Here is a 13952-nt window from a genome sequence, read left to right as displayed (position 1 = left end):
GGTGGGAATGCCCACCTACTATGAGTCCAATCATCCTACCGGGATGGAATACTCCTGGCCCACAACCATCGGGTTGGAATGCCCACCTACTATGAGTCCAATCATCCTACCGGGATGGAATACTCCTGGCCCACAACCATCGGGTTGGAATGCCTACATACTAGCAAACATGTGAACCTATCAAATAATCATATAACAGTCTACAAGACAACATACTAGGGCCCTATCATCCTACCAGGATGGAATACTCTCTACTACTGCTCAACGCGCACATATAACAGGTAATCTCCTACCAGCATACAGACAGTCAGACCAACTACAGGTCACTAAGCATAACTACATCCAATCTACCAGAATACCGATCTAACAGAGCATACCATCATATAGCCATCCTATCTACCAGGATACTGATCTAGCAGAGCATACCATCATATAACCATCCTGTCTACCAGGATACTGATCTAACAGAGCATACCATCATATAACCATCCTATCTACCAGGATGCCAACTAACATATCACAACAGTAACTATCTCAAATAACAAATCAAAGGGCCGGCCTTGGTGCCTTAGACCCTTGGGTATAGTGAGGATAACTCACCTTGCACACGAAAGCACAATCCCGAAGCACTGCCCCAAACTCCAACACCTATAGCCATCAATGATCCATTGACATAAATATCCAAATTACCATAATACCCTTGAAGGTCAAACTGGTCAAAGTCAAAGTCCTGGCCGAAGTCAACTTTCCTAATTGACCCTACTCGCCGAGTCAACCCGCTGACTCGCCGAGTCCCCAACTTCAGAAAAGTCTTATATCACAACTCGACTCGCCGAGTCACCCCATGACTCCTATCATGTCCAACTCACTGAGTCACCACTCAACTCACTGATCTGAGTCTTAACCAGAAGAGGTTGAGGTTTTATGTTCTGACTCGCCGAGTCCAAGAACAGACTCGCCGAGTCCACAACAATCTTCAACAGACTCGCCGAGTTGTTCCACCAACTCGTCGAGTTCATGTCTATCTTCAACAGACTCGCCGAGTCCAAGAACAGACTCGCCGAGTCCCTTCAGTCCTTTATTCCTACAGAGGCTTTTCGAGCCATGCAGGGGCTCCAAACTGTAGATCCACTCTTCTAGGGCATAACTCCCACGTAAAGTTGCAAACTTTACGTGAAACCAAGGAGCTATAAGCCCAAATCACTCTAGGGCTAAGGTTTAAGACAAGGATGCTTCACCAACAAGCCAAAGGCTGATACTTTGTGAGTTTCTGGACCATGACAAGTCTATATCTGAAGTAGCAACCTCAGATCTAGACCCCTAACCCGAAATAGATCCTTAACATGCAAAAAGGGCCCCAAATCTCATTCTTGAATAGATATAAATGCAATAGAGTCAAGGTAACAGCTTGTTACCTCCAAAATGTGCCCAAACTGCAGTAGATTCTGGATCTACACCAATCCCTTGATGCTAGCCTCTTGATCTTCAAGCTCCTTTCTCAATATTCCTCCTCCAAAGCTCAAATCTCTTTAACAATGGAAGCTCACATGATTTTTAGGGTTTACTGACTCTCAAGGGCAATAAGGAGGCTGAGAGAAGGACATAAAGTCCTTTAAATATGGTGCAACCCCCGAGATTAGGGTTTTTCTCATTCCAGCACCAACTCATCGAGTCCAGCTTCCGACTCGGCGAGTTGGTCACTTAATTCGCGACCCAAGACCCGCTCCGACTCGGCGAGTAAGCATACCTACTCGTCGAGTCCCTTCTTCAAAATTACACTTTAAACCCTTAAATCATACCTCTGAAATTTGGGGTGTTACAGTTCAGAAATAAGAACCTTCATTTTAGATTTAAGAATCACTTTAAAGGATGAAACCTTGTTACACTTCTAACAAATAGACAAATATGAAAGAGATACAAAGTTACCTACACATATTTCACTAATATGACGCACATGACACAATTTGTGGTCCGATCTAGCCTTTATATCAAAAGAGGTTTGTCCCCCCCTTTGCATACCACTCACTATTCACAACTCTATTCCAAAGCAAGAAACAAGATCATGAAAAACAACTCGGATATAAACGAACAAAGATAAATGAGCTATAAACAAAGGTTGACAAAGCTACAATCATCTAAATATACTAATACTCCTATCAAAATGAGACCCATGTAAAGAGGATACTCGAGCAAAAGATGATAATGGAACACTATTGTAATTGCCAACAAAAGACGGATTCTAGCCTAAAAATATATCAAAACGCAAATGGAATATATAAGAAGAAATCTAATCTAAACATCTAATAAAAGAAAAAAGAATGCAGCTCGCTTGGACCGACCTTTTTTATTACTTTTTTCTTTTTCCTTTCTTTTCTTTTTTTAGACAACAAAACCCCAAAGATACAATTACAAATATAAAGACTTAAACTACTAACATAAAATCTATAAAAGCATAACGAGGGAAACACTAAAAACATCTAACTATATTTGCATTGTATGTCGCGTTAATATCCGACTTTTGTAAACTTTTTTTTTAAGACTAAAATCAACAAAATGAACATAAAACTTTACATAAGATCAAAACTTGATTTTTCATGAAACTTCACATAACACATAATAAATACTAGAGTTCTTCCAAAAATTGTCAAAAATTAGTACAAAATATTCCGAATGACATTTTAAAACAACTAGCCTTGGATTTACAAAACACAAAAATTACTATGTAGACACTTACATAAACAAAATATACAATACTAAAAATGGGTAGTTTTTTTTTCATTTTTCTTTCATTCTTTTTTTTTGGACCCACATTTTTGATTTACCAAAGAGTTTTACAAATATTACATCAAATACAAATACAAAGCACAGCTATATACAAGCTACTACTAGAAAAAGTAACTAACAAAGGTAAGCACAAAAGCTAAGTAAAAAACTAAATTGAGATCAAATGAGAAAATGTGTCTATATCATGAAGTAGGATGACATGAAATGTAATAGCTAGACACGAAAGATCTCAAAATAGCAAAGTTCTAGTTCTTGTTTCTTTATTTGGAAGATCAGTATGATTAATTAGTAATATGCTCGTGGGGGAGATATCTAAGGCTTTAGGTCTAACTTGTCCCACACGTTATGTCATGTTTGCAATAAGTTGATTCATTTGCATAAATTATCTATACTCTACTACATGTGTGTTATAAGAAGATACGACAAATGAAGGTCTATATGTACATTTCTATTGTTTCAAAAAGATTTGCATATTTGGCATATTAAGACTTGCAATTAAAGATATCTGGGAGTGAGAAAAAAAACAACAAAAAATGCATAAGAATAAACCTAAACTAAATGTCATGCTAAAATAAAAATTGAAAAAGAAGAGTAAAATCTTTTTGGATTTTATATAAAAATAAGAAAAATGCATGCAAAACTTATGCTAAATCCAATGCTAAAATAAAAATCTAAAAAATTAAAATCTTTTTGGAATTTTCCATAAAAAATGTTCTAAAATGGAAACTAAAAATGTGATTATTAATATAACCTAAAATGCATGCAAACAATAATAATAATAAAAGAAACATAAACATAAAAAAAAGATAGAAACTTGAGAGCATAGAAAAAAGTTCAATCAAATATAACTAATCCCCAGTAACGACTCAAAAATTTGGTGGTTGTCGATACCACCAAATAAAAAAAACTAAATATGATAACATACAAAAATGAATTGTGGTAGCGAGAATAGGGATTAAATCCACATGGATTGACTCGAATTAAATTATATGCATTCAATTTATACAAAACAAAATATAAAATGATAGGGAGTTTTTTGAAAATGTTAGTTGCAATAAAAACTAATTTATAAAATGACTAAAACGAAAAAACAAAAAATCTATAAAACAAACGTTCCAATGACAGGATAAATCGCAAGTTCAACCAGTTGATTAGTTATCATAATATTGTGGTGCAAATAGGTTTGATGGATCCTAATTTGGCTAAAGCAAGATAAGAAGTTTGAGATTATCTAGACTTTTTTCTTAGTTAATACAATGGCTAGGGAAGCTCATAGCACATTATCTTAGTTAAAGTCATAATTTCCATGAAGCATGTAATTAATGAAAATTCGCTAGCATTAAGATTTAAAGTCACAAAATCCAAGAAGAGTTAAAATATTTTCACTACCATGTTGTAGAAAATAATTTCATGATTGTGTGAAGTGAAAACAAACACAAGAATTTGTTTGCTAATTTGAAGATCTATTACACACTCAAAAAATTAACCAACTAATTAAACATTCACATATCTAAACTTATGATTAAAAACATATGAATATAAATAGATGTTTTACTAGAAAATACTTCCATATAGAATACCATCAAAATCCCCACAAAATTATTCATAATCAATTAATTGTTTTATTCATTCACCCAACATTGAAAATAAATTTAACTAATAATAACAATAAAAATGATAGAAATTTATATCAATACCGATTGTCAAATGGAAATAACCAAATCTTCTTGAAACCGTCACTTGTTGTTCAAATAAAGAATTTCCTTTGCATGATTCTTGAACACAAAAGAACATATCAAAGATGTCGATACAAAATTAAGGATTTCTTTGTAAGTTGTAAGTTGTAACTTATAAATATTTTTATAAATACTAATGGGATAATGGACTACAAAAATGATGGGCCTAATTTTTATAAAGCATAACAAAACTATAGCCTGCTTTTATCTACTTCATCGACCCATCTCACTAACGAAGGTTCTTTTGGTTCCAATCCAATCCTCAGCCGTAGATAACAAAATTAGCATAATATTCTTCCTTCTGCGTGTTATTCGCCATTTGACCACCACGATAACGCGTAGTGATCACACAACAATCGATCAAAAAGCCCCGAAAGGAAACCCAAAATCCTTGTACACAAAGCAAACGCACAAGTTTTTGTGAGCAAGAACTAGAAGTTGTTTATAGGGTTTATTGGATTTTCCTTTTTTGATCGCTAATTTCACCATGAGTTTCCTATTCGGCAAGAAGAAAACACCCGCTGGTTCGTACGCTTGATCCATGTTTTATATTCTGTATTTATTCAATTGGGTTTGTGTTGGATCTAAATGTTATTGTAGGAATCTGCAATTTGGTTAGTACTATGATGATCTGCTATCGAATTTCGCCAATTGGATTAGGATCGTCACTTTATATACCCTGATCGTAGGAATTTACTAGTGTTATTTAGGTTTATTCATTGAATTCCTGTTAATTGCTTGAATATGATATGAATTAGGTCAAACCTCAAGTCGGGGATAAATGGATTAGGTGAAACATAGAGAATTAGTTCACAGAGTAGAAGAAGTGCGTTTAAGTATATTTTTCATATTCCTATGGTTTTCAGTATGATTACTGTTGATAAAAAGTAATTCAACCTATTGTCCCCTTAGTAATCATGGATTTGTAAACTTAAAACTGGTTCTTAGGGAGAGAATGGCTGATTTGGAACAATCTTGTGGATCTTGCAGTTGTGTTGTGGGGGTTTCCATCATGAGTTTTGTAGGAAGTTTCAGTTTTATATAGTAAACAACTTCCCACAATGATCAATTGATATACTTAAATTCACTATTTTGGGTTGATAATTGTATTTATAAAATCTTTGGGTTTTTGGAAATAAGATATAATTGGCACTTTCAGAGCTCCTGCGGGAGAACAAGAGAATGCTTGATAAATCCATAAGAGAAATCGAAAGAGAAAGACAAGGTTTGCAGACACAAGAGAAGAAACTGATTGTAGAAATCAAGAAAAGTGCCAAACAAGGTCAAATGGTAAGTTTGATTCTAATGATTATTTGACTTGAACTTTTTTCCAATGCTAAAAATATGATGATATTTTGGCACTCTTTTTTTTTTTTTCTCTCTCTCAGGGAGCTGTGAAGGTGATGGCTAAAGACCTTATAAGAACACGACACCAAATTGAGAAGTTTTACAAGCTTAAATCCCAGCTGCAGGGTGTATCCCTAAGAATTCAGGTATATAATTAAAAAAATAAAAAATTAATGTTGTTATTTCTTTTGTTAACCTTGAGGGTGTTATTAATTTGACTGTTTGAGCAGACATTGAAGTCAACACAAGCAATGGGTGAAGCGATGAAAGGAGTGACAAAAGCAATGGGCCAAATGAACAGGCAAATGAACCTTCCATCATTGCAGAAAATAATGCAAGAATTTGAGAGACAAAATGAGAAAATGGAAATGGTGAGTGAAGTCATGGGTGATGCCATTGATGATGCTTTGGAAGGTGATGAAGAAGAAGATGAAACTGAAGAGCTCGTGAGCCAGGTTTTAGATGAAATTGGTATTGATATTAACCAAGAGGTAAATATTTCACTTTGTCATTTTAAAAATAGATAAATGTTTTTTTTTTTAAATGAAATATTTTGAAATTTGCAGTTGATGAATGCACCTTCGGGGGCGGTATCAGTCCCGGCTGCAAAGACGAAGGTGGCGCAAGCGGAAGCACCGGCGGGGGCGGGGGCGGGTGATGATGGTGGGATTGATAGTGATTTACAGGCGAGGTTAGATAATTTGAGAAGAATGTAACTATCATTATCATCGTTATCATATTCACAACTTAAAAAAAAAAGTATTTCACATATATGCTTTGTAAAAATTTGGGTCGAATTTGTGAACGTTTGTGTCGATTATGGTATCAAAGTTTGTTGCAAATATTTGTCATTTTAAAAATTAAATAAAAACAACCTACTTAGCCCCAAGGTAGAATAGGTCAAAGATTTGAATCTCGATTAGACTATTTGTTGACTCTAGTCTCTAGGCTTTTAGCAAAATGATGTGTACCTGATTTATCTGTCTAGTTGTCGATATCCGGTCATGTCAATTTGATTAAATCGAATGAATTTAATTTATTAAATTTTTACCGGTAGGGCGGACCGGATGCATGTAGATTAGAGTGATGGAGATAAAACCATGTTTATTATAGTAAATTACACGAGTGGTCCTTATCGTTTAGGGAATTTGCACAGTGGTCCATATGGTTTAGGAAATTTGCATGTTCGGTATTTAATTTTATTTCTTAACTTGGAGAGTTTTTATTGTATGTTTTTGTTGCGTTGTTGGTCCCAAAAAGAAAATTTTACTCGTATATATATTTTTTGTTTTTAATATATTTATTCATCATTTTTTCTAAAAAACAAAAAATTAATTATCCTCAACATCCCTACGGTAAACCATATATACTATCTTCTTTAACATATGAAACCCTAAATCATCAAACAAAGGTCGCCACCCTCCTTTACCAGCCCACTGTCGCCCTCCTTTATCGGACCAATGTCGCCCTCCTTTATCGGACCAACGTCACTCTCCTGTACCACGCAAGTCGACCTCTTTTATCGTATCACCGTCTCCCTCTGACATAAGATCGTCGACGCCCTCACCACCATCAACCATGGCTCGATTTAGTTTGATTTTTGCCCACCGACTCACGAACCAGACGAGAAACCTCTTTCTCTACGCCCTGACAACGTTGCTGAAGAAGCGGGCATGAAGCAGACACAAGATCTTCGACGCACTCACCACTATCAACCATGACTCGATTTATGTTTGATTTTTTTCCCACCAACTCACACACCAGACGAGAAGCAGTCTCTTTCTCTACGCCCTGACAACGTTGCCGGAGAAGCGGACATGAAGCAGCCTCTCGAAGCAGACGTGACAAGACAAACTCGAGCCATTTTCCTCTTTCTCTATCTTGAACCATTCAGTAGATTCTCGAACTACCCCCTACCCTCGTCGGCCTCGTCATACCTTCCACAACCGCCGACCGTCTTCATGCCAACCATCGTTGGCGATCCTTTTTTACCCACAGATTTCGAATGAAGGGTCATCCTCTCCATCTCAATGTCCACAGTCTTCCTCTCGACTCAAATTGATAGATCTGAAACACCAACCCTGAATGAGGAAAACAAAGAAGTTAGGGATGTATCTCAAGTTTCCTCCCTGTAGATCCTATCTAGGACCAAGACGACATCAAGTTTTATCGATTTTGTAATGTTAGACGGATTTGTTTTTTTTGTTTTTTTGTTTTTTTTTTGTAAATAGTTTGATTGGGAAATGACACCGGTTCTTATATTCGCCTAAATCAAGTTTCAGAATTGGATTTGATCAACAAATTTGGGTTTTAGATTGATTTTTGGTTTTAGGTTTCAGAAATGGATTTGAACACACATAATCACCTTTTAGATTTTACGAGGTTCAATAGTTTTGAGAGAAAGGAGGAAATTGGTTGTTGGCACCAACCGCATGTGGTGAAGGACCGAGAGGGTCCGGTAGTGATTGTCGAGGTGATGTTGGTTGATGATGGAGGTGGTGTCGTCCATGGTCAATAAAATAAATTATTAAATAATTTTTTAAATAAATGTATAATTAAATAAATATATTATAAACAGAATAACTAAAAAATATATATATTAAAGGCAAAATAGTCTTTTTATGTCAGATAGGGACCAACTACACAAAAAAAAAATCATATCTTAGGAACTATTCAAAAGTTAAAAGATTAAGTTAGGGGTCAAACCTGCAAATCACTCCAAACCATAAGGACTATTCGTGTAATTTACTCTATTAATTATTATAATTTTTTCAAAATAACTAAGAACACAGTTTTTAATGGTTGCCTAATATTTTAAAATTTGTGGTTTAATAGTGTTTTTTGTTTGAATTATTTGGATGTTTTAAATGTATTTTCTAAATTCGTAGGTCTAGGTGGTAAAAAGTAGTTTGAGAATACGTTTATGGAAAGATTGAAATGGGATGGTTGGACTTGGATATGTTTCATGGAACTGTTTTCTTAATTGTTGTGATTAAAATCACTAGTCGTTTTCTAATATATGACTTGTAAGTCGGTTACTTACTATTTTTGTCATGACTTTGTTTCACTTTTTTTATTAGAAAAAATCTTTTCTAAAGTTATAGATACTGATATTGCAAAAACTTTATAAAATTATTAGTATAACAGATATGAGGATAAACTACCGTATGTTCTATCAAATACATTAACATTTATTACTTATTTAAATTTTCAAAATTTATTAAACGTTTAGATTATACTATTCCAACTTTAAATTGATTTTGATTATTGAACCTATGAGTGTGATCAAGTCGAGCCAGCTTGTAAGATGCTCAAAACCGATTCGAAAAATACTCAAAATCGACTCGGTTCAAATCAAGCTACTCGAGCATATTATCGAGTCAAACTCGAGTATTGGAATACTCCGCTCGTGAAGCTAACAAATTCACTTCAACTTAGTTATATTATACTTTTACCCTTTGTTTTATTTATATTTTACATTATTGAGACCAGTCAAGTCGAGCCAACGAGCTTAATCATAATTCTATTGCAATTTTTTTTTAATAATTAATTGAGCCTAATCGAACCGAGCTCAAAATATCGATTATTTTATCCCGTTCGAGCCCGAGCTTAAAAAATAAGGAAAATACCACAAATAGACAAAAAATGGGGGTCAATTTCTAAATTTAGTCATAAATTTTTTTTTCCAGATATAGACATAAATTCCGCGGAGGACCCTCCGCGGACCTCCGCGGAACCATGAAATCTCCGCGTAGAGGGGGTAATTTCGTAAATTCAACCAAATTTTTTGAGAAAAACAAAGGGGACCTGTTTTGGTCTCCACTAGTCCCCGTTCCTCTTCGTCATTCCGCATCGGGTTGCATAGGCATTGATCGAAGACTTCAAATCCGGCGACGACTTCAACTCCGGCGACGACTTAAACGACTTGAACTCCGGCGACGAATTCAACTCCACATCGGGTCGCACAACTCTCTCCGTCACCGATGGACCCCGAATTCCCCGATGTTATGGCCGATGGATACGGTTCCCGGGTATTTCTCACATTCTCATCTAATTATTAATGTCGAAAATGTCGAATATGATTCAAATTAGAGGAAAACCCATTTTATTACACTGAAAATGTATACAGATTTAGGATTTTTAGGTTTAGAAATCACAGGTACGTTATTTGGGATGATCCATTCCGCGGAGGGGAACGTCAATCCGCAGAGGGTGCTCCGCGGAGTGATGTGTTACCTCCGCGGAATGTTATAATCGAAGCAATGCAGTCCTCCGCGGAGGCTAGAGGTCAATCCGCAGAGAGGCCTCCGCCCAATGACCTCTACCCTCCGCGGAATGACCTTAAAATTTGGTTTTTGCAAAATAAATTTTTTTTTCTGCTTTTAAGTATGTTGCTATTTATTTCATAATGAAATAATATTTTTTTTTTATTTTCAATTAGTAATGTCTTAAATGAAATAATATTTTTTTTTGTTGTGTAGCACGAAGATCTCAATCAAAAAGCGGATTTAACTTTGAAAGGCGTGGTGGGGACTATCATTAAAGACTATTTTCCGCGCCTAACACAATCACAACGAGTATTATTCAAAGGTTCCCCCTTTGGAATATTCTTAGGAATGCATATCCCACATTGTGATCCCTTACTTGTGCATATGATGATGTTGCACGAAGTAAGGTGTCAACAAATATTTGAAATGGGGAAGTTTCTGTTTGATATAGAGGGGATCCAGTTGGGTTTTGGTGAAACTGAATATATTCTGATTTGTGGTTTAAAAGTTGGTCCTTATGTGGATTTACTCCATGACGAAAAGGGTCAGTCAAATTCAAATCTTCGTGCTCGGTTGTTCCCAGATATTTCTGATGCACGTTTGCGGCTGAAAGATTTAGAAGACTTAATTATGTCCCCGAATTATTTGGCACTACAAGATGAAGATGTTGTGATGCTTATCCAGCTTGTTTTTATGTTGAAGGGTCTACACGGACGGAACGTTAAAACGGGCATTCCTGCAACAATATACAAGCTTGCTGATAATATAGATGATTGGAACAGGTATTACATTTAAAACAGGCATTCCCGCAGTAGTATGCAATGCACTAATTATAATAAATAAATTGAAAATTGCAGGTTTGCATGGGGTACGTATTTCTGGAAATATACTTCGCGTATGATGCGTGGAATGTTTAAGAAAATAGAAGAGTTTAGAGAATTCAAGCAGGCCAATCCCGAATTGAAGAGAGTACACAAGTATACCGTTCCCGGTTTTATGCTTCCGTTTAAGGTTACTTTCTAATGCATTTTAATAGTTTTCATTGTTTAGTTTTTTATACTAAAAAAATTTGAACTTCGTTTTGTATTATATAATAAGTTTGTATCATGACTTTTATAGTATAATAGAACGATACTTACATTTTTTTTCATAGATATGGATTTTGGAGACGTTCCCAGAGGCAACCAAGTTTTATATACGCACGCCGACAGAATTGCCACGGATGAGGGCGTGGAGAAGTAAAACACTGTTAAATTGGGTTCAATGTTGTCGAATAATGAACGTGTCTGTGGTATGGTTTTTATATTAACAATCATCTATATTTACAAATTCCAATGTATTTTCATGTTAAACTAACAATTTGATTTTTGCAGCCTAACAACCAACCAATTAATGTCATGGCAACCCCGGAGGAGCTGATGTTGCCACTTTATGTTCGTTATGTCAATTGGACTCTTAACCCTGTAGAGTCTCCCCCACGGCAACATAGTCATGTCCGAAATAGTCCACCTCATGTTGCCTCGCCTGCTCGAAGAAGGATGTACAAGTCCGAAATACAAACATCTTCGACTGAATCTGCCACAAATGCTTCTTCCTCGCAACATCTTGAAAAAGAAACAAGTTATATGTCAAACGACACATCAAGATTGGTAAAGAAGAAGAAGACAAACACAAAGGCATTAGTGAAGCGTCTACTAGGCGTTGAGGCTGACTTAAGTTCTAAAGTAGACCGTGTATTACAGAAAAAAGATGAACCAGACACAAATGTTGAACCAGACAGAGGGTTTCGAGAGGAGGAAGAGGTGGAGGAGGAGGAAGAGATGATAAATGAAGAGGAGGAAGAAAAATATTACCATCATACACATTTTAACTATGATGATATAGGTACTCATGGTTTGGAGGGGGAATTTGGGTCTACACCTACGCATGTTGAGCCGTCATCGGACGTGGGTGAACATCACACAAAAGAAATGACTCCTATTGTTAGGCCGCAACGAAAGAGGGGTGTTCCATGGTATCAGCGGACTCCTTTCACAATGGTACAAAACTCATATTTTAAATTTGGTATATTTTTAAAATATTAACGTATTGATAATTATTTAACATGTTAATTTTTTAGATGTAATCCACACCAAAATTGAAGAAAATCGCCAAAGAAAAGAAAAAAAAAGTGGTGAAGAGTCCTCAAAAAGCAAATGAAGACATTGTGAATGAAGAGAGTAATGATGTTTCAAATCATCTCCTGCTCGACAGTGTTGAAGCTGCCAGTAGGTTGACTTTTTGGAAAGAATGGAATAGGATCTCTTCCAACCTAAACACTAAACATAGGCTGCATATGCTCACACTAGATGTGGAGTTTTGGTCGAGGTTACTTGCAGTTACTGACGCTGGGTGGTTAATTTCTTCGGTAACATTCGTTAAATATAATTTTTAACTACATTTTTAGACGATAATTTATATAAAAAACTGTAACATTTTTATCTTAAAATGTACAACATATTGCGATATGGAGTGCCTTGCTCATGGAAAGACGGCCGACGAACGCAAGGTGGACGATATTCCCTCAAGAACTTAATTTGCAAAACGGAAAAACATATTTTCTTAGAAATATTGCAAATGGTGTCGGAGGCCATCCTAAATGGAAGGATGTGGATATGGTTAGTTAAGTTTATTAATTATTTATTTTATATAGGAAACGAATTAATGACTATTAAATTTGTTTTTGTTTGCAGGTTCTATTCCCCATAAACGTTCCTCATGCCCATTGGTTTTTGGCAGTGCTACATTTAGATATTTGGAAAGTACACATTTATGATTCAACACGATGTATGAATTACTTCACAACGTACTTGATTGGTGGAGAATTCAAAAGTTTTGGGGATAGTATAATCGAAGAGCTAGATGTGATTGACTACTGGAAGGATTTCCCCGATGGACACAAAGACAACGCAGTTGTGGAGTTTATTGATATTGTAGACGCGCCACAACAAGAATATATTACTAATAGAGGGGATTGTGGAGTATTCGTAAGCATGTATATGGAAATGATTGCTTCGGGGGTACCGGTGAAGAGTGATAAGCCATGTAGAGATGCGGGATTTCTCTACAGAAATAGGATGAAAAATATTATTTGGGATACTAAAAAACTTGATGTTTGGAAGTTTGTATACATTATTATGAAATACAGTCGTAGAGCAGTTGTTCTGGAAGACTTGTAAAGCGTATAATTTATCTCATTTTTATGCATGTTTGAACAACTTAAAAAATGAGGTTAATGGGAATGATCTTCATTGGCTTGACAATATTCCCATTGCAAAATGGGTACGGGCTTGTTTTCCAAGAGTACGTTACAATGTTAAATTCATTGACATTCCCGTTGTTGTCAATTGGTTTAAAACAAACACGCATGAGTTTCCAATAACAACAATCATTGAAATGGTCAATGACTCGATGCAAGCAGTGTATCTTCAACGTGCTGCGTTTGGAGGTAATTATAAGTTATGACATCACTCAAATGGTGAATTGATATGTTATTATACGTTATGACATCATAATTTTTGTTTTTTGATTCAGTTCATTTCACAGGGGATTTTCATGGTCTTCTAACCCCTTATGCACTTAAGGTGATTCATAAAAGATTTATCCACTCGGATGGTTGTAGGATTACGCATATTGTTGGCGACAGATATGAAGTGACTAAGTATGCAACAACCGAATCTGTCCAATTAGACCGTGGTATTTGTAGTTGCGGTAAATGGCAATAGTGCGGTATACCTTGTGAGCATGCTATAGCTTCACTACAAAGACTCGAAATTGC

General features: G+C 35.7%; 1 protein-coding gene across 1 annotated transcript; it reads left to right on the top strand.

Annotated features, from left to right (window-relative positions):
* Positions 1-4787: 4787 nt before the first annotated feature.
* On the top strand, positions 4788-6709 carry VPS2.1 (SNF7 family protein). Its single transcript, XM_079053640.1, has 5 exons — positions 4788-5044; positions 5680-5810; positions 5909-6013; positions 6098-6358; positions 6434-6709. Exons 1-5 carry the CDS (start codon positions 5008-5010, stop codon positions 6581-6583), a joined length of 684 nt encoding a protein of 227 aa, XP_078909766.1. The 5' UTR covers positions 4788-5007; the 3' UTR covers positions 6584-6709.
* Positions 6710-13952: the final 7243 nt, after the last annotated feature.

Source organism: Lactuca virosa, chromosome 5 (assembly GCF_052849685.1).
Source record: "Lactuca virosa cultivar CGN04683 chromosome 5, Lactuca_virosa_CGN04683_v6, whole genome shotgun sequence".
NCBI classification, from domain to species: domain Eukaryota; kingdom Viridiplantae; phylum Streptophyta; class Magnoliopsida; order Asterales; family Asteraceae; genus Lactuca; species Lactuca virosa.
This window is presented reverse-complemented; position numbering and strand designations above follow the sequence as displayed.

Excerpts from the sequence above, each read along its gene's own strand:
- VPS2.1 (XM_079053640.1), top strand. The coding sequence starts at position 5,008 with ATGAGTTTCCTATTCGGCAAGAAGAAAACACCCGCTG. Across the intron at positions 5,045-5,679 it reads CAAGAAGAAAACACCCGCTG|AGCTCCTGCGGGAGAACAAG; the intron begins GTTCGTACGCTT and ends TGGCACTTTCAG. Across the intron at positions 6,359-6,433 it reads GTATTGATATTAACCAAGAG|TTGATGAATGCACCTTCGGG; the intron begins GTAAATATTTCA and ends TGAAATTTGCAG.